Source organism: Mobula hypostoma, chromosome 12, assembly GCF_963921235.1.
Source record: "Mobula hypostoma chromosome 12, sMobHyp1.1, whole genome shotgun sequence".
Classification (NCBI taxonomy): Eukaryota; Metazoa; Chordata; class Chondrichthyes; order Myliobatiformes; family Myliobatidae; genus Mobula; species Mobula hypostoma.
In genome coordinates, this window is record NC_086108.1 from 79,767,845 (window position 1) to 79,793,568 (window position 25,724).

At 39.5% G+C, this 25,724-nt stretch overlaps 1 protein-coding gene across 1 annotated transcript in view; it reads left to right on the plus strand.

Annotated features, from left to right (window-relative positions):
- hectd3 (HECT domain containing 3) overlaps window positions 1–18,972 on the plus strand; it is a 45,436-nt gene extending 26,464 nt beyond the window's left edge. The window contains exons 14-22 of the mRNA XM_063064463.1: window positions 266–369; window positions 2,440–2,559; window positions 3,482–3,571; window positions 6,878–7,084; window positions 7,475–7,604; window positions 12,823–12,897; window positions 13,916–13,997; window positions 14,900–14,971; window positions 16,810–18,972. Of these exons, the coding sequence (XP_062920533.1) occupies window positions 266–369; window positions 2,440–2,559; window positions 3,482–3,571; window positions 6,878–7,084; window positions 7,475–7,604; window positions 12,823–12,897; window positions 13,916–13,997; window positions 14,900–14,971; window positions 16,810–16,894 (965 nt within the window). The 3' untranslated portion in view covers window positions 16,895–18,972. The remainder of the gene's footprint in view (window positions 1–265; window positions 370–2,439; window positions 2,560–3,481; window positions 3,572–6,877; window positions 7,085–7,474; window positions 7,605–12,822; window positions 12,898–13,915; window positions 13,998–14,899; window positions 14,972–16,809) is intronic.
- The last annotated feature ends 6,752 nt before the right edge of the window (window positions 18,973–25,724 follow it).

Consider the following 25,724-nt stretch of genomic DNA (forward strand, 5'->3'; position numbering starts at 1 on the left):
CATGGATATACCTGTGAAACATTTTCCCTGATTATTGATATGCTGTCTTAAGTACAACTTTATTTCATTTTTTTGCTACCTTGTAACTCATAATTGAGTAATTGTGATCCAATTGCAAAGTAATAATCTCCAGTTGATATTAGAAAATAGTGAATCATTGCAGAAACTGTATCGTAACTAATTATGACAAATGTTACATTTCAACATTGGTAATTATTTAAGGATTAGACAAGACTTTAAATAAACCATCTCTTTAAACCAACAGGTGGTGGATTCCGAGACAGTCTCTCTGATATCTCTGAAGAACTTTGCCCAAGTTCTGGAGACAGCCCTGTACCTTTACCCTTTTTTGTAAGAACATCCAATCAGGTTTGTTTGGAGAAGATAATTTTCTGGGGTTCTTCTGATTTTCATTTTTTTGCATTTGAAAGGAATGGGCTCGTATGGGAGCAGGTTTCTTTAGTACTCTTTTAACTAAGATTTTTAACACATGACAGCAAATTAACAAATCAACTTGAGGGACTGCAGAATACACAAGAGCAATATGGAGTAGGAGGAATGATGGAATATTTTATAGTGTGCTCTAGAGTCCTCAGCATAGAGTCATACCCTGCATGGTGTTGCAGTTAGGTGCTGACTGTGTAGCATTTGCAACAGCTTGTTAGTATGTGGATTTCCTCCGGATACCCTGTTTTCTGCTCACAACTGAAATTATTCTTTGTGTATAGGTAAGCGGTTGAATCTGGAGGGAATTGATGAGAATAAATTGAGATTGCAGTATATAGGCACTCGATGGTCAGTGTGGAATCGGTGGCCAAAGAGCCATTTCTGTGCTATGACTGTTGCTTTATAATGCATCATGTTTGGTCAACCATCATAATACCAGAGCACAAACGTAACTGGACCTGCCTCAAGGACAGGATGAGTGCGCTGTGATGAACCCACCTCCCGATTTCCTTCAAGCCTTCCCGGTACTTACAAGGCACCTAGAGGTTCAAAGGTTCATTTTATTGTCAGCATGCTTGTACAGTATAACTCTAGTATTCGTCTTCTTCAGATAGCCATGAAATACAGAAAGACCATGGGAGTTAATGAAAGAAAAGACACAACTCCACCCCCCCCACCAGAACAAAAAGAAATGAAACAAAACTCGCAGACCCCAAAATCCCCCATCCCCTCCCCCACAGAGGGGGGAAAAAAGCCAGAGACAATAACAATCCCTGACCCCTTCACTCGCAGAAAGGAACAGCAACAGTAGCATTAAAACCCCCAGTCCCCCTCTTAAACACACAAAGTTAACAGATCACCTACCCGCCAATCAGCCACAAGAAAGAAAACACAGAAAAATTGAAGAAAACCAATATAAAGTACAGTCCAATATTGAAAATATGTTTTAGTCTGCATATGAAGAGGGGGGCTGCATGAGCTCAGTCCTTTTGTAAAGAGCGACCGCCAACCCAAAAGTGGAAATAGGGAAATGTGCTTTATTTATCCAATGCCTGATTTGAATTGAATTGACTTTATTACGACATCCTTTATATACATGAGGAGAAAAAATCTTTACGTCTCCATCTAAATGTGCAATGTGCAATTATAGTAATTTATAATAAATATTATGTACAACAGGACAGTCAATATAACAGAAATACGATTGTATCAGTGTGAATTAATCAGTCTGATGGCCCAGTGGAAGAAGCTGTCCTGGAGCCTGTTGGTCCTGGCTTTTATGCTGCGGTACCGTTTCCTGGATGGTCACACTGGCAACAGTTTGTGGTTGGGGTGACTCGGGTCCCCAATGATCCTTCAGGCCCTTTTTACACACCTGTCCTTGTAAAGGTCCTGAATGGTGGGAAGTTCACATCTACAGATGCCCTGGGCTGTCCACACCACTCTTTGCAGAGTCCTGCAATTGAGGGAAGTACATTTCCCATACCAGGCACCTTCTCTTCACCTCCAGTGAATAAAGTCTTCAAATGTATGCTATTTCCCAACGTGTACTGCAAGTACTCAGCAATGCTTCTTCAGCTGCAGTTGTCAAACCTATGATCTCGACAACCTTGATGCGCAAAGCTACTGGTGCGTGAGAATGGCATCTCAGGTGGTTGTGAGAGCTCTCCAAAGCATTTTTTCTTTCAAAGAACAGTAAGAAATTGGCACCAATATTCATCTCTGCTAAGACTGTTTTAAGTAGGTTAAAATTTGCAACAAAAGTACCACTTTATGAAATAATATGGACAGTTGCAGTGATGGTAACTTGAATTCTTTGGTGTCCAACAAGCCAATTACACCTGTGTGCTGTTATATGGACTTGGTTGCATAAAATAAAGGCAGCTGGGAGGGTAATGATTGGTGATCACCCATACAATTGTATAACTGGGATAGTTCAATATGGAGGTAAAAGAAACATGTTTCATTTGTTGTTTATTATTCTTGCACTAGGGCAACAGAACTGGAGAAGCAAGAGATGTGTATGTTCCTAACCCATCCTGCAAAGAATTTGGAAAGTATGAATGGATAGGCCAGCTGATGGGAGCAGCATTACGAGGGCGAGAACTTCTGGTAATCATTTTTTTTTGTTTTTCCCCCTATGTAAAGTCTTAGCATTTTATCAAAGGATTATTGACATGTGCTGTCATTATAAGGCAAGCTTTGGAGAATTAAAATGTGACTTAAGTATACCATTTCCCACATTGCATAAATACTGGAAAATGCTGGAAACATTCAATAGCTCGGCAGCATTTGTGGAAAGCTAAACAGAGTTAATACTTCAGTTGAAGACTTTAACCTGAAATGTTAAACTGATTGTTTTTTCAGTAGATGCTGTCTGTCCTGTGGTATTTCTTGCTTGCATTTTTAGATTTCAAACATCTGTAGTTCTTTGATTTTCATTTCTGGGCAAGGATGAAGAAACAGGAAAATACATTTTCTGGAATACTATGAAGTCATTTGCCGATTATTTTGATGGGCCTTTCTTCCACATTTCCCCACCCTTTCTGAGTGTCTGGAATGGGTCATGAAATGAAAAGAGAGCTTCACGGTTCATTGAGACTGGTTCGGGTCAATACTAGGGGTTGCTGGCGCTGAGTTGGACAGATGAAAAAAGTGATCAAGAAGATGATTAGGATAGGTTAACGGGAAGATAATTACCAGCTAGAGAGTTAGCTAAATTGTTGGGTGAAACAATCGTTAACAATGGAATGAAGGCACCAACCTGGATTAGATAGATGGACATGTTGGACTGTCTTAAATAGAGGGATGTAGATTTGAATCCTTTATCTGATGCTAACTCAAATTTGCTTCACAGGCCAAGGGTATTCATGACATAATTATTTACAAGTGGTGTCCAACAATGTACCCAGTGTACTCTGAACACAGTGTTCCTGGATTGCCAGGAGTGAATTTGGCCTGTAGTTCAGCTTCAACAAACCTGACAATGCACTTCTAATCGAGGTTAATGCAAATAATGTGTGTTTGTCGTCAGGTGCTGGCTCTTCCTGGAATTGTATGGAAACAACTAGCAGGTGAGGAGGTGACGTGGTCCAAGGACTTTCCTGAAGTGGACTCTGTCTTGGTGAGTTGCTGATATTTTGAAATTTGGTGTGCAGACAAAATACTGAGGGGCAGATGTTGAAAGCTTGCTTTTATGAAAATACTTGGCACTGCTTCAATCTCCTACTTAAGTCCACAACATGCACAGCAACTCTAGTGCCAAATATGTGTACATTGTCCATTTCAAAATCTAGAACATTGAACGGTACAGGCACTTTGGCCAACTACTATAAACCTACTCTGTGATCAGTCTAACCCTTTTCTTCTAACACAGCCCATAACCCTCCATTTATCTCGCATCTATATAGCTATCTCGGAGTCTCTTAAATGTCCATATGGTATCAGCTTCTACCTCCATCTCCTGCAGTGCATTCCAGGCACCAATAATCCAACCTACCTTTGACATCTCCCCCAACTTTTCTCCACTCACTTTAAATGGGTGCCCTCTCATATTGGTCATTGCCATTCCAGCTGTTTACCATTTCTATGCCTTTTTATAATCTTGTACACCTGTATCAAGTTCCCTCCCATCCTCCTTTCACCCCAAAGAGAAAACTCTGAACTCAGTCCACATAAGGCATGTTATTTAACCCAGACAACATCCTGGTAAATCTTGTCTCTCCCCTCTCTAAAGTTTCTAGAACCTTCCTCTAATGAGTCAACCAGGAATGAAGATGACACTCTTAAGTACGGTCTAACCAGTGTTTTATAGAGCTGTGACATGACGTGGCTTTTGAACTCGAGGAAGAGCAGCGTATCATAACGCTGCCTTAACCACTATTAACATGTACAGCAATTTTCAGGGTTCAATGGACTTGGGGCCGCAAAATTCCTCTGTTCATCTATGCTGTTAAGAATTCTGCCATAACCCTTGTACTCCGCCTTCAAGTTCTATCTTTCAAAGTGTTTCACTTCACACTTTTACAGATTTCACCCAACTCTGTATCCTGTTGTAACCTACAATAGCCTCTTACACTATCCACAACACCTCCAACCTTAGTGTCATCTGCAAACTTACTAACCCACCCCTCCACTTCCTCATCCAAGTCATTTATACAAATTATAAAGAGCAGGGGTCCTAGAACTGATTCCTGAGGAACACCACAGGTCACCAACCTCCAGGCAGAATATGCTCCATCTACACCAAGCACACTGCCTTCTGTGAGCAAACCAATTTTGAATTCACCCAGCTAAGTTTCTATGACTCGTGATTTTCTGGAGAACCTTGTCAACCAGTTTACGATTAAAAATCCATAATCACATCCACCACTCTACCTTCATCGATTTATTTTGTGATGCATTCAAAAACTCAGTGAGGCTGGTGAGGCATGGCCTGCCACTCTAAGTCAAAGTGACTGACTAACAAGACCATGCTTCACCAAATGCTTGTAAATCCTGTCATCAGGAGTTCTCTCCAGTAGTTTGTCCATTACTGATGTAAGGCTCTTTAGTTTATAATTTATAGGATTATCCCTATTACCTTTCTTGAGCAATGAAACATACTAAACATCCTCCAATCCTCTGGCCAGGGACAATTAAGATATTATTGTCAATGCCCCATTGAACCCTTGAACACTACCTCACTTTTTTATAAATATTATTTCTGTTTTTGCACGATCTTTAATCTATTCAATATACATATGCTGTAATTGATTTACTTTTTTTCTTCTTCTATATTATGTATAATATTGAACTGCTGCTGCTAAGTTAACAAATTTCACGACCCATGCCAGTAATAATAAACCTGATTCTGAGTGGTCTCTTCCTTTACTTCCCTTGGGTTTCTTATCTGTCCTAGTGTTTTTCAGAAACTCAGCATTACCTCTTTCTTGACCTCAACATGCTCCAACATTTTAGCCTGTTCTACACTGGCCTTGTATTCATCCAAGACCCTCTCCCTAGTGAACACTGAAGCAGATTATTCATTATGGATAACCTCTGCTTCCAGGCACATTCGCCCCTCTTTCTCCACCCCCCCCCCCAATCCCTGAGCAGTCCACTTTAGTCATCCTCCTGTTATTCATGCATGCATAGAACACCTTGGGGTTTTCTTTAATTTCACTGGGCCCTTCTTTAAGTTCCTTCTGGGTGACCTAATAATTCTCAAGACCCCAGATTTTTATTTCCAAAACCTTAAGTATGCTTCTTTCTTCCTCTTGACTAAATATTCCACTTCTCTTATCTTGTTCTTTTCTGGTCTCAGTGGGACAAACTTATCCAGGACCCCATGCAAGTAATCCCTACAACCGGTGTATTTCCCTGAAGATATCAGTTCTCAATTATTGGTCCCAAGTTCCTGCTTAATACACTGTCATTAGCCCTTTCCCCATTAAATTCTTTACCATATTGTCTGCTCTCATCCTTGTCCACGGCTATGCTACTGATTTTATCTGTAAATCTCTGCTTTGAATTTTCACATTGCTATAAATGATCTTATTTTTTTTCCTCTGGCTGTGATGATCAATGTGAATAGAGTTGTGACAGTTTCAACAATAATTTACACTTGTTTAGCACCTGTAAAATACAAATCATTCAGGAGGATTTACTGACTGTTACAACATAAAATTTTGATCAAAGTGGGAGGTTCTAATTAGAATCTTAAAGGAGGAGAGAGGAAGAGATCAGTATCATCTGGATAATGTGCACTATACCCCAACTAAAGGCAGTAGTTATTTTTGTTCAGCTAACAGTTTCTTAAAAGCTGTGTATCTATTTAGATGCTGTCTTTCTGTAGCCTCTTAAAACTTATTAAATATTTTGATAGTTTTATATTATTTTGCTCCTTGCACTGCTCCTAAAAGGAAGGGAAAGGTGATGGAAGTGTGAGAAGCAGAGAGGAATAAGAAAAAAAAGATGAAGATCAAAGGAGGGTAAAAGCTGTACTGAGAATGTGGGAAATGAAAGGTGAAAGAGAAGGCAGCAAGGATAATGAGTGCTACTTACTCGGTCATCTCTGATGAACAAGTAATATACTAGGTTCTGGAAGAAAATGAGAAATCTTCCTCTCTTACTTCCCAAGTACAAGATTTGTTTTGACCTTACATAGCAGCAAAATATGGCCGTCAGGGAAGCTTCAGCTGGATGCTCATCAGTATACACAATCCAGAGAGGGAGGGAAGGGGCATTGCCATCTGATGGACGTATGGATATACAGACTACTCAGAATTTTTAAAGGGCAATAATGTGGCTGCAGATTAATGATAGCACTGTATTACTGCCAATTTTTAAGTGCCATTCCTCTTTAAAATATTTGTATTTTACCTAGAGCAAGGCTGCGTAAATTATTTGTATAGTTTGGAAACTAGCCTGTCTCATTTCTTCCGTGCAGGTGAAACTTTTGGAAGCCATGGAAACGATGGACAAGGAGACATTCGAATTTAAATTTGGGAATGAGCTAACTTACACCACAGTACTGAGTGATCACTCGGTTGTGGATCTGAAGCCTGACGGCAGTAACACTATTGTTCAATATGAGAATCGGATGGAGTTCATTCAGCTGGTACGGAAAGCAAAACTGGAAGAGAACAAGGATCAGGTAAATTGACTACAATAGCAGAGGAAAGGAACGAACTGGAAGAGAGGGGGACAAGATGTAGAGATGCTGGAAAAAATTTCACATAATTTACCTGTATTTTATTAACTCACGGACCATATTCCATGCATGCAGGTAACCTAGTTTCATCCCTTTGAGAAATGCCAATGATAGAGGGAAATTTTATTGAAGGATATTCAAAATATGCTCTGGCTTGATCTGTGGAAGAAGGCATGGTGATCTGTTGCCCCTTCCCTTGGATGGCAAGCACATGGCAGATATAATTAAATTAATTTTAACTTTAAAAATATTAGGCTTCTTTATCAGCATACTAATAGGCATAGCTTATAAAATCTCTGATGACTGATGCCTGTGCTTGCATGTCTGTCTCAGATTCAGTCAATGAGGGTTGGCTTACTGAAGGTGGTTCCTCAAGCTGTTCTTGATCTGCTGACCTGGCAGGAACTGGAGAAGAAAGTCTGTGGTGACCCTGAAATTACAGTGGAAGCTCTGAAACGCTTGAGTGAGTAGTAAAAATGCCTGTCTTCCAGACTATAGTTAATTTTTCATTTTTGCTTTACATCCAAATATGATGAACAAATAATAGCCTAGGTTCTGGAAAAAGATGATAGAGAAACCTCCATTCCTACTTTGCGAGTACAAGATTTCTTTTTGACACCACGTGGTAGTAAAATATGGGTTTCTGGGAAGCTTCAAACGGATGCCATCACAAATAGAGCATTGCTTAAGAGCACAATTATGGCTGTACATTTGGTGATTCATTATTGCAGTTTCAAGAGAAGTTGCATTTTGGAGTTATACCATTTTTTCTTTTGTACGGTACATGATGTAACAAGTGAGGACAATGCCTTTCAGTTGTGACCCTGATGTCAGCTGGAAGCGCAGAAATTACTTCCAGCTGACATCAGCTTCCTACAAACCTTAACAATTTCTCTTTCAGCTCCTCCCACTTTCTCAAAACTCAAGATGTACCCAAGGACACCTGCGTGCCTAACCCATGCCTACCTTTTTGTTGGCGACAAGGAACAGTCCATTTCAATGCCTTCCCTGATAACGCTTGCCAGCTCTTTTTGTGCTACATTGATGACTGCATTGGTTTACCTCATGCAACCATGCTGAGCACGTCAACTGTTCCTAGATGCTGCCTGCTGAGTTCCTCCAGCATTTTGTGTGTGTTGCTCATCAATTTTATCAACTTTGCCTCTAGCTTCCACCCTGCCTTAAATTCACTTGGTCCATATCTGACACCTCTCTCTTTTTTCTCAACCTCTCTGTCTCCATCTCTGGAGACAAACTGTCTACCAATATCTTCTGTAAGCCTACTGATTTCCATGGCTATCTTGACCATACCTCTTCCTATCCTGTCTTCTGTAAAAATGCCATTCTCTTTCTCCATTCCTTCATCTCTGTTGCATCTGTTCCCAGGATGTGGCTTTCCTTTCCAAGATGTCAGAGATGTCCCCCTTCTTCAAAAAAATAGGGTTTCCCTTCCTCCACCATTGATGCTGCCCTCATCTGTATCTTCTCCATTTCACAGATGCTGCACTCACCCCATCTTCCTGCCACATTAACAAGGATAGAGTTGCTCTTGTCCTCGCCTACCACACGATGAGCCTCCACAACCAACATCTCATTCTGCACAATTTCCGTCGTCTTCAATGGGATCCTACTACCAGACTCATCTTTACCTACCCCCCACCCTCCACTTTTCACAGTGATCACTCCCTCCATGATCCCCTTGTCCATTCATCCCACCCCATTAATCTCCCTCCTGGCACTTATCCCTGTGAGTAGAAGTGCTGCACCTGCCCATTCACCTCCTTCCTCAACTCCATTCAGGGCCCCAAACAGTCCTTCCAGGTGAGGCAACACTTCACCTCAGTTGGGGTCGTCTGTTGTGTCCAGTGCTGCTATGGAGAGGCCGCTGTCAGTGTGGAGGAGCAACACCTTATATTCTATCTAGGTAGCTTTCAACCTGATGGCATGAACATTGATTTCTCCAACTTCCTGTAGTTCTTCCCTCCCTCCCTCACTCTGGACTCCTCTACCCCCCTCCCCCCCCCGGATCCCTCTACTCCCCCCCCCCCCCCGGACCCCTCTTCTTACCTGCCTATCACCTTCCCCTGGTGCCTCTCCTCCTTCCCTTTTTCCCAGGGACCACTGTCTTCTCCTGTCAGATTCCATCTTCTCCAGACCTTTACCTTTTTCATCTATCACCTCTCAGATTCTTACTTCACACCCCTTCCCCACCTACCTGGCTTCACCAATCACCTTCCAGTCTGTCATCTGGAGTTCAGAACTGGAGTTTTGGTGCAGTATTTCATTTGATCTTGTATCGCTGGATGAGGTTTTAATAGCCAACTTTTGTCCACATTCGTTATTCCAGTGTTTTCCTGCCCATTCCATCTCAAACTCCTGCACAAGCCTGAGTTCATCTAAAACCTGCGGCCATTTTCCAGAAGTACATTATCTAGTCCATTTTATTTAACACATTCCCCAATCCCCCCGCCCCCCCCATCCCTTTCCACCCCAAAAGCAAAACTAAGTGAAGAACTTTTACAGCTTTGCTAGCCAGAGTTCTTCCCTGGACTATTATAAAATCAATGAGCTGGATGTTTTGGGCAGTTGCGATGTTCAAAATGTTTGTCCTTTTACTAAGTGGAATTAGCTGTGGTCCATTAGGGAATGTGCTTAAGTCTCCAACAAAGCAAGATGTTACTTAATGAACCGTGCTGTTGTCTGTTAGTGAGATGTTAAGCAAGGGCTTGCTGTATTGGAAGCACAAGTGACTGCAGTTACTTGGATCTGTAACAACAAAAAGTCTGCATGAGGAATTCAGTGGGTCCTGCAGCAGGAAGGAAAGGAATTGTCAGTGTTTTTCTCCTCCCACAGATGCTGAATAACTCACCTGAGTTCTTCCAGCAGATTATTGCCCAATGCATTCAGGTGTACTTGTGTAGAGATGCAGCACAGTTACAGGCCCTTCGAGCCCAATGACCCCATGCTGCCCAGTGACACACGTGACCAATTAACCAAATAACCCATATGTGGGAGGAAACTGAAGTAGGTGAAGGAAACCTACATGGTCACAGAGAGAGGGTACAAGCACCTTACAGAGAGCAGTGGAATTCAACCCAGATCACTGGCACAGTTATAATATTACACTAACCACTATGCTACCATGCTGCCCTTGAAGGTTCCTTGGGAGTGTTTTGAAGAAGGCTAGGGAAGATATCCTGATCCCTTGATTATCATTTTGGAAATATGAAACATAAATGAAGAATGGTCAGAGAGCATCCACAGAAAGTGTAACTTTTTTCTTCCTACCAGAACAGGATTGGTGAGTTGAAGGTTGCCATCCTATATGTTATTACACTAGGATCAACTCAGGTTTATGGACAAGCTCTTAAAACTTTAAATTTATGTGAAAACATCTCTGGCTATCTATTTCCTCCTCTAAACCTGTTTTAGTTTTCAGACCAGGTGAGTTGTCTGTTTCCTTCGTGTGAACATCAATGTCTATTACATTCCAATGATGGTTCATCAAACATTAGCCCATGAATCCAAGTTTTTAGCTGTCAGTACACAGCAGTTTTGACTTAATATTATATTAGTTTTCAGCTGCCCGGGTAGTTTTTGTGGGAATGAACTGGTCTGCTAAAATCTGGCATACGATCACAAAGACGAATTAGTTCTAGATGTTTACAGTATAGGACATATTCAAGATAGCACCAGCATCATCATTAATATAGTGTTTCATTGATTCCATTGTATTTCTTTGTTCCACCCTGAATACCTGCATGAAAATGAACCTCAAGGTACTGTACTGTATAGGGTGACGTATACAGTATGTACTTTGATAATAAATTTACTTTGCAAAATTATTAAATTACTAATCATATGCTTTTGTGCATCAGTTAAGCAGTATGACAGTGACATCTATTGGCAATAAGTAGTACTGTATTTGATAGCAAAACAGGGGATTTGTAGGGTAGTAAAGAGTTTTAGAGCCTGGATACAGGCCCTGAGACTGAACTTATTAACTTATTTGTCACAAGTATGTTCACAAGAAGGCTCACAAGGATGATAATGAGGTTCATAAGGATGATTCCAGGAATGAAAGGGTTATCATAGAAGGAATGTTTGATAGCACTGGGTCTATACTCACTGGAATTTATAAGAATTGGGGTGGGAGGGGGTTGGATCTCATTGAGTCCTTTTGTATGTTGAAAGGTCTAGACAGAGTAGATGTGAAAAGGATGTTTCCCATCGTGGGGGTGTCTAGGACAAGAGGGGTAAGCCTCAGGATAGAGGGGCATCCATTTAAAACGAGATGCAGAGAAATTTCTTTAACCAGAGGGTGTTTAATTTGTGGAATTTATTGCCATAGGCAGCTGTGTATTTAAGGCAGAATTTGATTGGTTCTTGATTGGACATGGCATCAAAGTTTCTGGGTGGGACTGAGGAGGGGGAAAAGGGATCAGTCATGATTGAATGGCAGAGTAGACTCGATGGGCCAAATGGCCTAATCTTGCTCTTATGTCTTATGGTTTTGTTCACCTGAGCTAGTCCTATTTCCCTGCATTTGGCCCATATCTCAAAAACATTCATATCCAAGTGTCTTTTAAACATTGTACAGTACATCTCTACCAATTCCTCTTGTAACTCATTCAATATATATACATCATCCTCAGTGTGAAATAGTTGTCTGTCAGGTCCCCCTTAAATCTTTCCTCTCTCACCCTAAAACTTTGCCCTCAAGTCTTAGACTCCCTTACCCAGGGAAGTGTATTCATTCACCTTATCTATGACCCTCACGATTTTATATACTTCTATCAATGAAAACAAGTAACGAATGTTGAATGTTAACAAATGTAAATGAGTTAGTTACTCTGCTAATTTCTTATTATAGTTGCATATAGTATTTGTTTTAAAGAGTTCTGAAGTCATTCAAATTGGTGTATAGATCTTTCCTGGCTGAATATTCTCCAGCATTGGTAGTGAAACATGAAATCTACAACCAATGATACCATTTTAGGTATCCTTAAACAAAGCAACTTAGTATAAGTAAGACTGTGTGAGTAACCTGCCCTTAGTGATCGGACATTGTATGAGGTTATGTGCAAAAGTGATGCAGAGTCCCACCATCCCAGTTTTGAGCATTCGAGTCTACACACTCGAGACTTCCTCTGGTGTAGGTGAGGATAGAGCTGCCTGTTGTGGAGAAGTTGTATATGTAAACCTGCATCTTCTCCCTATAGATTTAGTTTATGAAGACACGCAGTCCTCTTTTACTGTCATTTAGTAATGCATGCATTAAGAAATAATACAATATTTTCTCCGGTGTGATATCACAAAACACAAGACTGAAAAAAAACATTATACATCATAGTCTAATGTTCTTCAGTTTCCTTTCACTTCAGGACTGCGCATTAATTTAGCATAGCATAAATTTACAGTATCTATATCTACTGACCCAATAGCGGTACTAGGATTATTTCAGTTGAAGCTCTGGTACATGAATAATAGTGGTTCGAGAAAGCAGCAAACTGCTACCTCACCAGGGCTTTTTTTTTTGGATGAATAAATCATTTCTCATTTGCCAACAAAACCTACATTTCATGTGCAAGTTAAAAGCACAAACCATTCATTTTTTTTAATCAATTGTCAACAAAATGACTTCTTCAGTACATTCATTTGGTGGTATTTTGCTTTTGAAGCTCGCTTTGAAGATTTGGAGCAGTCTGATACTAGAGTCAAGTATCTTTGGGAAGCACTGACAAATTTCACCAATGGTAAGTGGTTTTAGTGGCTGCCATCAGAAGACTTGTGTACGTGAGTTCACATGAGTAATTTCTGCATAATTCTAAATCGGGGGTTATTTTATGATGGCTTCTTATGTTCTATTTAAAGCACATAATTCCATTCCTGGATAATGTTAACAATGATCATCTGCTCGCCATAGGGCATTGAAGTACTTCTGCCATTTCTAAATGATTGAAACTTCTCTAAATCCACAAAATATGATAACGTTAGTTTGATATTTGCCTTGTCTAAAAGTATAATATTATATAGTCAGTGAAAATCATGGGGCTGCCAGGGTGTCCTGCAGTCATCACCACTCCAAAATAAATTATTAACATATTAGTTTATTGTTTGTGGTAAGATCCTACAATTCAAGATTAGCTGGAAATCAAGTTTGGGAATCCTAAGCGTGTGAAAGATGTTCTAAAGATCGTTTTTAACTATGGCCAACACAGATGAATTCAATTATACAGATGAATTCCTTCTGCTGGCCTGAATCTGAAGTGAAGGACTGTTGAGACAATTTCAGTTGGTTCTTTGTGTGAGATCTTGACAGTAAACTGCCATCAATAAGATGTTCTTTGCTTTTACGCCAATGCATTTGGCTGTTTGATACACATGAAGTGGGTTACTTGTACAGCGAGATTCTTAGTCGCTCTAATTAAATGGTTATTCCAATTAGATTAATATAGAGGAAGGTTTGCATGCAAGGATATAAAATGTTTTCCTCTCTATCTATAGTTAAAGCATTGATGAATCAGCTAGCAAATACAGTTGATTTAACCCATTTAAGCCAGCCCTCAGATGATCTTGTTTATTCTTTATGTTCGTTCATGTGCATAGTATGAGGTAATGATTTATAATGGTAGCAGCCATTGCCTTAGAGCAAACAATACATACAGCTCATGCTTGGTGTAGGTAGAGTTTGAATCTAAATTTTTTGGGTGGGAGGAGACAACCAGAAATACTTATTGGTATTTTCTTTTTAATTTCTCCTTTGCTTTTCAGAGGATCGGAGCCGATTCTTAAGGTTTGTTACAGGCAGAAGTCGTCTGCCAGCCCCTATTTTCATCTACCCAGATAAATCAGGGTAAGTGGTTTGGATATTGGTTGGTAATTGCCCCAGAAGATGAAAACTAAACTTCAGATGGTAGAATACCACAACACCAGCATTCACATAAGGGACAAAATAAAAATCTTCGGTGGAAAAATGATTAACATACCTGAGTCACTTAGACTAACTACTTACTGTTGTCGATATTCTTGATCACCTCATTGCGACTTGATTAGAGACAACTGATACTGAATGTTAATTAACAGTTGGATGTATAAGAAAGAAACAATCTCTGGAAAGTGCTTATGTTCATTGTTGAGCCGAGCCGAGGAGCTTGTCCTTGGATATCTGTCCCCAGAAGTAATAAGTCATAAAAAGAATCCAAAAAAATTGAAAGGGGCTTAATATCAATATGTACATGCAGTCTCATGAGAGAAACGTACCAACTAAAGCACCAAGATCTAATGCACATTTATTATCAAAGAATGTATAAATTTATACACCCTGAGATTTGTCTGCTTAAAGGTAGCCACAAAGCAAGAAACTCGAATAACCCAATTATAAAAAGGACCGAAGCTACTGCTCAGTGAAAATGAAAAAGCATATCTTCTTCCCTTTAGCCAATTTTAGACTGAGGCCTGAGATGTATATTGGTAGGGAAAGGGTGGAGTAGTGAGGAAGTACCTTATCTTGATAATCCACATGATCTTACGACACGTCCTATAGTAATTCCCAGACTAATTTTGTTTCTAGACAGGATATTAACTGTCTCTTTCATTTTCTACGTCAGACTATTTTATCTAGATGGTCCAGATGTCGCAGGAGAGAGAAATAAGTTGCAGATGTTTCATTTATTTCATATAGAAAAATATCCATTTTAAAATGCTATAATTTAAAACATTTACTGCAGAAACTTTTTTTTAAAATTTCTTTAACAGATCGGAGAAAACAGATGCACTCCCAGAATCCTCCACGTGTTCCAGTACACTTTTTCTACCAAACTATTCCAGGTCGGTTGCTTTTACTCAATTACTTTTTCTTACATTTCTCCCTTTGTTTTCTGGAGGTGTTAACCCTTTTGCTTCAATGCATATTGCCAATCCATTGATTAAGTAATAATTTGATAGTAAATCTGCAGCGAAACAAACATTTGATATATTACGATCAAACACCAAGTATTACTCTCTTGAGGTCTGTATATGAATTCTCCAGAGTGGGAAAACAGTGGTCAGGAGCTGTATCTATTCTCCTAATGGAATTGTAGTGCCCATCTGCTCCGCAATTAAAATGTGGTACTTCAGTTATATCAGCACTTCTTGTAGTGTGGTGAGTGACATCTTTTAGTTTCTTCTCCCGTGTGATAATCCATGCATAAAATATAATTCTGTGTCTGTGGGCAATCTGCTGTTTCCCCAAGTGGTGACTTTGTGTAGGAATAGAGCCAGATAATTCAGTAACTGCAGTAACTTGCATTTTATCGGTGTATTGTAGAGTACAGTTGTAGGGGGAAGGGGTTGATTCAGCCAATTATCATTGCAATGGTCTGATCGTCCATGATAAATTATAGGATGGCTTAATACAGGTGTGTGACTTAGCCCACTGAGACTGTGCCACTTGTCTTGAAATATTGTTGAATATTTTTCACCTTTTACATATCCAGTTCATTTTTACCATTTTGTCAAGCTACTCATTCCAAATCCAAATCATTGCCTGAATGTTTTTCTTCAAATTACTCGGGTTCTTTTCCTAGTCCTATTAACCCTGTTCCCTCTGCGTTAAGCCTTGGAACACAGAACGTAGCATGATGCAGCACACAATATGGCCCTCAGCCCATGATATCTGTGCCGACCATGCCAATTTTGACCAGTGCCTACGACCTGCATGATCCATATCCCTTCATTCCCTGGCTGTTGAAAAACCTCTTAAATGTTGCTATAATTTCTGCTTCCACCTCTTCCCCTGGCAGCATGATCCAGCCACCTACTACAATTTGGGGAGAAGAAATACATGCCTCAGAAATCCTTTAAACTTTCTCCTTTTCACTTGCTCTCTAATGTTTGGCATTTCCATCTTGGGAGAAAAAGACTTATTATCTATCCCTCTCTCATATTTTTATACTTATGTCAATTTGCTCTTGGCTTCTGTTGCTCCAGGAAAAAACAACCATGTTTGTCCAATCTCTCTTTATAGTTAACACCCACTAAACCAGGCAACATGCTGGTTAACTTCTTCTGCACCCTTTCCGCAGTCTCTACAGTCTTCCTGTAATGCAGCGGATGGTAGGCCAGCAAGAACTGGGGCATTGTTCCATTTAAGGCTGCTATCTTATTGTTAGCACTGAGACATGTTGCCAAATGTAGTTTATCTCTGTGATGCTAACAGTATGTTCCAAAAATGAAAATCTTTATTCTCCAACTTTGCTATATATAAATTTGGAGAGAAGGATTGTTAAACAGAAAATTAATTTTTTAAAAAAGCTATATAAGAAATTTCAATGCATTAATTTGAGTTGTATCTTTTATCAATAAATTGCTTTTCCTGTGTATCAATTAAATAGTTCTTTTATTTTAACATATTATAAGTGTGTGCATCTGTCCTGAACAATTGATCCAAGGAAACATTCTCTTTTGAACTGCTACAACACCTTGAACTTACCTGCTCTATATTGTCCAATAATTATTTTCCTTTCTAAAGAAAATGCAGTCATTGTGTGGTCAGTAGGAGTAATCTGTAAAGCACTGTGTTAAGGTTCCTCAATAATAATAATGTAAGGTCAAACAGATGTATACTGTTGTACATGTCTATAAGCATCTTCTAATTGATTTTTTAAACACACTTCCTTTTGCAGTGCGAAGCTTTGCGAAGAAAAGTTGCGATATGCAGTCTATAACTGTGTAGCTATCGACGCAGATATGGTACCGTGGGAAGAGTGATGACGCATGGTATCTGCTGCATTTGAATAGAATATTGTGGTTGGTGAAAGAATTAATGGTTCATAGTTGCCTTAAAATGTTGTTGTCCTTATCTTCTCCTCCCCCCGCCCCCACACACATCCATTTCTGAGTTTCCATGGCGATTTGGTGATTCACTTTAACCAATTGGAACAAAGAAGCTTTCATGTGCGAGTCACAAAAATGACCAATAATGCTCTCCAGTGCTGCTGTGGTGGTCATTTAGAGCCATGTGGTTACATGGCTTGTATTCCTGAGGTCACTGCTTCTGATGCAAAAAAAAAATTTTCTTAAGTCTGGGGGTAGGGTAATTCTTTGGAGAAAAAGTAAAATTGAACACTTTGTTCTTGGCTAAGCCTATAGAAGCAACTTCCAAGTCCAAAGTGCTTTGTAGCCAGTGAATTGTATTTGAAGTGTTGGAGCATTATTCTGAGCATAAATAGGGTTTATACAGCATCACAGGGTTCCACAACATCACATGAGATGGACAACTAGAAAATCAATATTCTTTGGTGTTAGTCAAAATACTCTTAAGGTTCAGTTGAATCACTAGAAAGGACTTGCTTCCTCCATGCAGCAAACTACTGTTAATCCATGTTATTCGGCTGATGCTAGATCTTACGCAAATTATTGGCCAAGAAATTATGCACTTGGTTACCTGACTTTCCATAATTTAATATAAGTGACTGGAAAATATGTGCTGTGGACTTTGTCATTGCCATGATTCACTGCAAACATTACCCCACCAAGCCCTTATTCACTCATACCTAATCAATGAGTCTTGAACCCTCAACCATTTAAATTAGCGATAGGCTTCTATTTGCAACTTGTTCCAGAATGGCATTGCTAAAGGAATATTTGCTTGAATTACACACAGGAAGCATGCATGATTAAAATATGTTACTGCAGATCAATGCATTCCAACAAATAAACAACAGCAAATGCAGTGCTCTACTTGGAGGAGAATGAATATTGTAATCTTATGAATTGGATTGATAAACATGTTTTAAGTGATCACACTGAAACTGATGTTCTATGATATAAGTGACAATTTGACTTCAGAGTTTACAACAGATGAATTGGTAAGGTAATTCTGTCATTTCTGATTCGTTAAGTGAATAGATAACTTCCATCCGTCTTATATCTGACTATCCTTAAACTGTCAGGTAAATGAAGTGAAATAGCAGAAATGCTTGGAAATTCTCCATTAGAGATACGTTAAATATCAGTCACCCCACACGTTGCTCTACTGTCTACCACTGTGACCCTTCAGTACAGCCCCAATAAAACTCCAGTTAATGAAGTGCCAGATAACTGGATGTTACTGTATAGCCAATTAGATTTTGAGTATTTGTCTCAGTAGGGTAATGGAACTTAATGCACTTTGCTACAGGGCTCTGGCCTTGTGTGAGAATGTATTGCCATCTTTTTGTTTTAGATAATATAATAATTCAAGTTTGAATGCATTGTATCCAGTGTCTGAAATTGTATACAAATACATTCTGTACAGTTTAAGTAATCATTTATTTTCTCTGATAAAACCATTTGAAAACTACTTCAAGCTATGTATTGTTACCCAGATTGTAGTTTCTGTACTTGCAGTGGCAACCCACAGGATAAAGGAACTTGGGTTAAAGAATAATCACTGTTTTATGCACTCCCTTGATACCTGGGGTGCTCTGAATCTCAGAATTTTTTCATTCAGAGCTTTGCTATCTCCCAGAAAGACCAGTAGATGGGAGCACAGCATTAAGAGTCTTTTCCAGCAGATGTGCTCTACATGGTGACAAAAAAAATTGGCTGGATTTCTATAAGTAATGATAATCTTGCTCTCCCTTTCTGCTAAAATAATTGTTGCTGTTATTAATGATGCCATTGAGACCAAACAGAAGGAAATACAAGTTAATCGGTCTATTTATATGTGAAATTCATGCAACCTAGCTAATTAATACCTAGTTGGGTATGATCTTCTAGTTTATACAATTCATCTTCACAGTTACTTGTTCAGTGAAATATGTAATTTAAGATGTTTAATACTATATTAAAATATTAAAATCAAAGCTGTGAAATGATATTTTGTCATACATGCTCAGTGGAATTGCATTTTGAATAGCATGAGAAGTTCAGAATTCTATAGCAGCGAGAAGTGTTTTTGATAAAATAAGTCAACCAGTCTCATCTCAGTTCCTGTTATCATAACTATTAATGAATACAATCTATTTCTATGGATAATGTTCATTGACATGGATCATTGATTTAATTGGTTGCAATGGTTGTGCACGACAGATGTGAGGATAAAAAGCATGGATAGTTGAGTCTGATGTCGGTTTATTCAGTGAATGGTGATGACAGGATTGACATTCAGAAAAGCATTGAAGGATGTGGGACGGATATTTCTGTGGTGCTGAGGAACTGAGTAGGCATGACTTGTGTGCCTTGACAATGTAATTATGAATGTTGGACTGACTGACCAGCTCTACGCAGGACAAAGGAGAAATTGCCCTTCTTGAATGTCATAAACTATCTCCTTGACCAAGTCTGCCGGTCAAGAGCTGATGTGGTGGGGTGAGGCTGCATTACAGTGTCTAAGACCGTTGACTGTAGGGAGAGACATACATGGATCACCACTGCATATTGAGAATAGGTCAGGCACATTTTGTGAATAGCCTTTGGCGAGATCCCAGGCCTTGCATCGTGCTGGTTACTAAAGTGAATTGATGCAAGAACTGGAGTTTGAAAGCTAACAGACTTGCACAGCAATGATTATATTCATTCAGTAGTGAAAAAAATGGATATTGTATAACTGCAATGAAACAGGATTTGAGGGTACTCATGGATTAGTCAATGTCTTTGAAGAAATAGACCATTAATATTCAGGTTAATGACCCCTCAGAATTACAGTTGTGCAGGTTAATGACTGCTTGGAACAATAAACACGCTGAACTTCATAAGACCATAAAACATTGGAACAGAATCAGGCCATTTAGTCCATACAGTCTGCTCTGCCATTCTATCTTGGCTGATTTATTATCTCTCTCAATCCCATTCTCCTGTCTTCTCCCTGTAACCTTTGATGTCTCAATCTCCTTGTCTTGTTGCAATGAAACGGCAGAGCAAACATGTGACAGTACTGTCAGTAGATTAGCCTCCATTAGACAAAATAATTTTCAACTGCCTTAACTGTCTGAACACAGTCAAAGTTGTCCCTATAGATTTAAAATTTGGCAGTGCATATTTCTCTTTCCACTTTTACTTCCTTATGTTTCCAAACTGAGCTAAGGTCCTCTGCCAAGCAATTCCAGCTGAGTTTGGGACTAGGAACTTCCTTACGCAGCTAGTTACTTAATTATTGAGCCAGGGTGACAAATTGCTTATTATTTTGAGCTGTCAAACCCATGTGTGTTTTCTTCACATCTTGTCTCAGTTTTTTTGTGTGTTTGCTTTAAAAGCCAATAATTAACTGTAACTCTTCTCTTAATACTTCTGTTGCAAAAGTCCAAAGAAATTCCTGAAATACAGCAGTTAATAGTCACTGCTGGATCAATGAAGCTGACTATTTTGGAATGCAGACATAGTGGATGCCTTATTATGAATATATAGTAGCCTCCAGTAAGTGAATATTGTACATTTTTATGGAATGAAGATTGCCCCTTTTTGTCTATATACTTAGACCATAAGACATAGGAGCAGAATTAGGTCATTCAGCCCTTTGTGTCTCCACCATTTTAGTATCCCTCTCAACTCCCTTTTCTCCGTAACTTTTGATGCCTTTACTATTAAAGGACCTATCAATCTCCACTTTAAATATACCCAATGACTGGTCCTCCACAGCCGTCTGTGGCAATAGATTCCATAGAATCATCACCCCCTGGCTAAAGAAACTCCTCCTCGTTTCTGACCTAATGGCGCATCCCACTATTCTGAGGCTGTGCCCTCTGGTCCTAGACTTCCCCACTATCAGAAACATCCTCTCCATGCCCATTCTGTCTAGGCAATTGAATATTCAACAGGTTTCAGTGAGAGCCCTCCCGTGCTTCAGAACTCCGGCGGGTAGAGGTCCAGAGCCATCAAGCACTATTTGAGATTTAGTAACAATGCAATTCCTTTGAACACCCTAAGTTGATGTTGCTAACTCTTGCTTTATTTATTTCTTTATTGAGATTCAGTGAGGAGTAGGCCCTTTGGGCTGCACCACCCAGTAACCCCCGATTTAGCCCTAGCTTAATCACAGGACAATTTATAATGACCAATTAACCTACTAACTGGTACGTCTTTGGAGTGTGGGAGGAAACCAGAGCACCTGGAGGAAATCCACACATTCGTCAGAAGAATGTACAAACTCCTTTCAGACAGCCAGTAGAAATGAACCCAGGTCGCTGGTACTGTAGAGCATTGTGCTAACAACTAAGCTACCATGCCACCCATATTTGCACAACTATATTCAGATACTTTCAATGTTACACAAGTTAAGGATAAGGGCATATCAAATTATTGTAAATAAATTTTAGGCAATAATGTAATACTGAAGTTAAGCTCACAAAACATTGTGATTTAATATCTTAATACTGTGCTACAGAACACTCCTTTGAATGTTCTGAGTTATTTGGTGTAAGGAAGTCATAGAAAAATAAAGCACAGGGCCTTTGGCCCATCTAGTCTGTGCCGAACCATCTAGCCCTCACATGAGTATTTTCTTCGGTACAGAATAATATCTGAAAGTCCAGTGCATTGGAGAGGGCAGATGATGGATGCTTCCTGGAGGAGATTATCTGAAAGGTGAAAATAAATTGGTTTTATGGAGGCTTTTGAGCGTGATGGTGACCTAGCATAGAAGATTCAGACAAGGTAAAATGGAAAAAATAGGTACAAATGAGAAAACAAATTAAATAGGCACTGCTGCAGCAATTATCCGCATCAATTCCATCCCAGAGAAAGCCACAAGGCTGTAGAATATGTAGGAACTTAATTTATCTGTCCTTCGTTACTAAAAGGCCTATCTGTACACACTTCCTGTTTACAATTTTTTTTACACTTAATTTTTTTAATCACATCTTGTGTTAAGAACAATGATAGCCCAAGAAAATGACTTTTGCATTCTGTACCTCCCTGGTGACCCCACCCCCACACTGCTATATTTTACTCAACTATCTGACTGTTCACTCAAATCATTCTTGAAGCTCTCTAAAATGTTGCATTCCTTCTCTTTAAATAAAATCTCCACTATTCAACAAGGGTATAATTGTAATGGGTAGAATATCTTGTATAATAATGTTATTGAATTTCTATTGAAACGGTTATATTAATTACATAATTTTATTTTCACTTGAAAACTTCATGGCCTAAGCTTTGAGCTGAACTTAAATCTAGGTACCCGCATTGCAGCTAAATTCCTTGAAATCATCAGCATTATTCTAGCAGTTTATGCTTGGTTGTTGGGATTCTCAGCCGATATTCCTCAGGATTATTGCATGAAACATTGTAGGATAAATTTTAGATCTTTGAGGAAAAAGTTTTATCTAAATACAGAAGGCAGCAAGTAGGCTTCATTTGAGCTGCGTTTGACATTGCTTCATTTTCCTGTTACACTTGTATTTTCACCTAGAAGGAAATAACATTAAAATATTACTGCAAAACAAAAACCGAAATCGAATCAGAAATAAAAATAACAGAATAAACACACACACACATGTTCATATAATCAACATCATATGGCAGCTGCAGTTTTTTTTAGACTTAAGCTCACCTGTTCAATCTCCGTAATTTCTGTGTGTCATATTACTAGCAACAAGCCATGCAAAATACACTCATTGCTATTTAATTATTTATGGTGCAACTGTAATGAAAACCAATTTCCTCAGGATCAATAAAGTATGACTATGACCGGCAGACCTGTGAACTTCGCTAATGCAAGTGAGCCCATCATGTGGCAGCAACTCAGTGCATAAGAGTATGCAGGCATGGTCAAGAGGTTCAATGTTGTTCAGACCAAACATCAGAATGGGGAACGAATGTGATCAAAGTGACTGTGACCATGGAATGATTGTTGTTGCCAGATGGGATAGTTTGAGTATCTCAGAAACTGCTCATCTCCTGGGATTTTCATGCACAAATGCACAACATTCTCTAGATTTTACAGAGAATGGTGCGATAAACAAAAAAACATCCAGTGAGCAGCAGTTCTTGCTGGATGAAAGTGTATTGTTAATGAAAAAGATCAGAAGGGAATGGCCAGACTGGTTCAAGCTGACAGGAAGGCAACAGTAAATCAAATAATGACTCGTTACAACTGTAGGATGCAAAAGAGCATCTCTGAATGCACAATGCATTGAACCTTGAAATGGATAGGCTACATCAGCAGAAGACCACACTGGGGTCTACTCCTGTACCTAATAAAGTGGCTGCTGAGTGTCTATTGAGAAATAATTGAAGAATTTTAGGTTGGGAAGTACAATACAGAATAGAGAAGTTAATATTAAAGACTGAAGTATAAACAAGTATAGCTCTTAAACTTCAACAACAATTAAAACTTGAGTGGCTGAGATTCCACATTTTCAGCACCAGAGAAACTGAATGCTGGATGGAAAAAAAATTGTCATTAAAAATATAGTGCTTTGCCTTAAATGACTTCTGTGCTAAATTTGCTTCATGGGTAAAATACAAATATATTAAGAGAAGATTCTGAAAATCATTAACAGGATTGAAGCTGAGAAACTGGTTTCTGTAGTTGAGATTGTTAAACTTGTAAGTTTTGTGGAGTTGGCATTTAGATCTGAGATGAGATTTTTTTTAAGGGTTTTAAATCTGCAATTTTCTACTCAGCGGGTTGTGGATTCTCAGTCATTGAATATAGCCAAAACATTGATTTTTGAAAGCTAATATATTCAACACATGGATTGGCAGATTTTTGAAAGCTAATGAATTCAAATGGTATGAGATTAATTATGGCCATGGACTTTAGGGGCAGAATCGGCCAAGCTGTTATTGGTTACTGAGGGGCTACATTCAGTCCCTCTTCCTTGTATTCTTATTTCATTCTGTTAAACAGATTTGAGTAAGGAAGTGAACAGGATTAGGACTTGTCCGAAACTGAATAAGATCCAGACTGATCTAATCTTGGCCGCCATTCTGCTTTACCACCTGTTCCTTATAAACCTTCAGTTTTACAATAGTTCAGCAATCTGAATCAGATTTGCACCCAGAGCTCTCTGCATAGAGAATTCCCTGGATTTGCAACCTTCTGTATGAAGAAATAAGAAACAAATAGTGAGATGCTGTAAGACCATAAGACATAGGAGCAGAATTGTCATTTGGCCCATCAAGTCTGCTCCACCATTCGACATGTCAATCCATGGCCTCCTGTACTGTCATGTTGAGGCCACACTCGGGTTGGAGGAGCAACACCTTCTATTCTGTCTGGATAGCCTCCAACCTGATGGCGTGAACATCACTTTCTCCAACTTCTAGTATTGCCCCTCCTTCACCATTCCTTATCCCCTTTTCCCATCTCTCACTTAACTCCTTGCCTGCCCATCGCCTCCTGGTGCTCCTCCCTGTGTCCTATGGCCTCCTATCATCTCTTGTTAGATTCCCCCTTCTCCAGCCCAGTATCTCTTTCACCAATGAACTTTTCTACTATTTACTTCACCCCCTCCTCCCCATCCCGGTTTCACGTATCACCGTGTGTTACTCCCTTCCATCCCCCCAAGTTCTTAATCCAGTTCTGCTGAAGGGTCACAGCCTGAGATGTCGATTATATTCTTTTCCATGGATGCTGCCTGGCCTGCTGAGTTCCTCCAGCATTTTGTATGTGTTGCTTGGATTTCCAACATCTGCAGATTTCTCTTGTCCAGCATTCAATCATGTCTGATCTTTTTTTCTCTTCCTCGACCTTCTCCCTGTAACCTTTGATGATGTGGCCAATCAAGAACCTTATCAATTTTCTCCTTAAATACACCCAACAACCTGGCCTCTACAGCTGCCTGTAGTAACAAATTCCACAAACTCACCACCCTCTGGCTAAAGAAATTACTCCACATCTGTTTTAAATGGACATCCCTCTATCTTGAGGCTGTGCCTTCTTGTCCTGGACTCCCCCACCATGAGAAACATCCTTTCCACATCCTGACGAAGGGTCTCAGCCCAAAACGTCGACTGTACCTCTTCCTAGAGATGCTGACTGGCCTGCTGCGTTCCCCCAGCAACTTTTATGTGTGTTGCTTTCCACATCTACTCTGTCTAGGCCTTTCAACATTCAAAAGGTTTCAATGAGATTCCCCCACCCCCATTCTTCCATCCTTCTAAAGTCTAGCAAGTACAGGCCCAGAGCCATCAAATATTCCTCATATGATAACCTTTTCATTCCTGGAGTCGCTACTCCTCTGAACCCTCTCCAATGCCAGGACATCTTTTCTTAGTTAAGGAGCTGAAAGCTGTTCATAATACGGAAGGTGAGGCCTTCCCAGTGCCTAAAAAGCCTCAGCATCACATCCCTGCTCTTATATTCTAGACCTCTTGAAATGAATGCTAACATTACATTTGCCTTCCTCACCACCAACTCAACCTGCAAGTTAATCTTTAGGGTGTTCTGCACAAGGACTTCCAAGTCTGTTTGCATCTCAGATTTTTGGATTTTCTCCCCATTTAGAAAATAGTCTGCACATTTATTTCTGCCAAAATGCATGACACATTGTATTTCATTTGCCACTTTCTTGCCCATTCTCCTAATCTGTCCTTCTGGAGTCTTCCTGCCCCTCCACCAATCTTCATATCATCTGCAAACTTGGCAACAAAGCCATCTATTCCATCCTCTAAA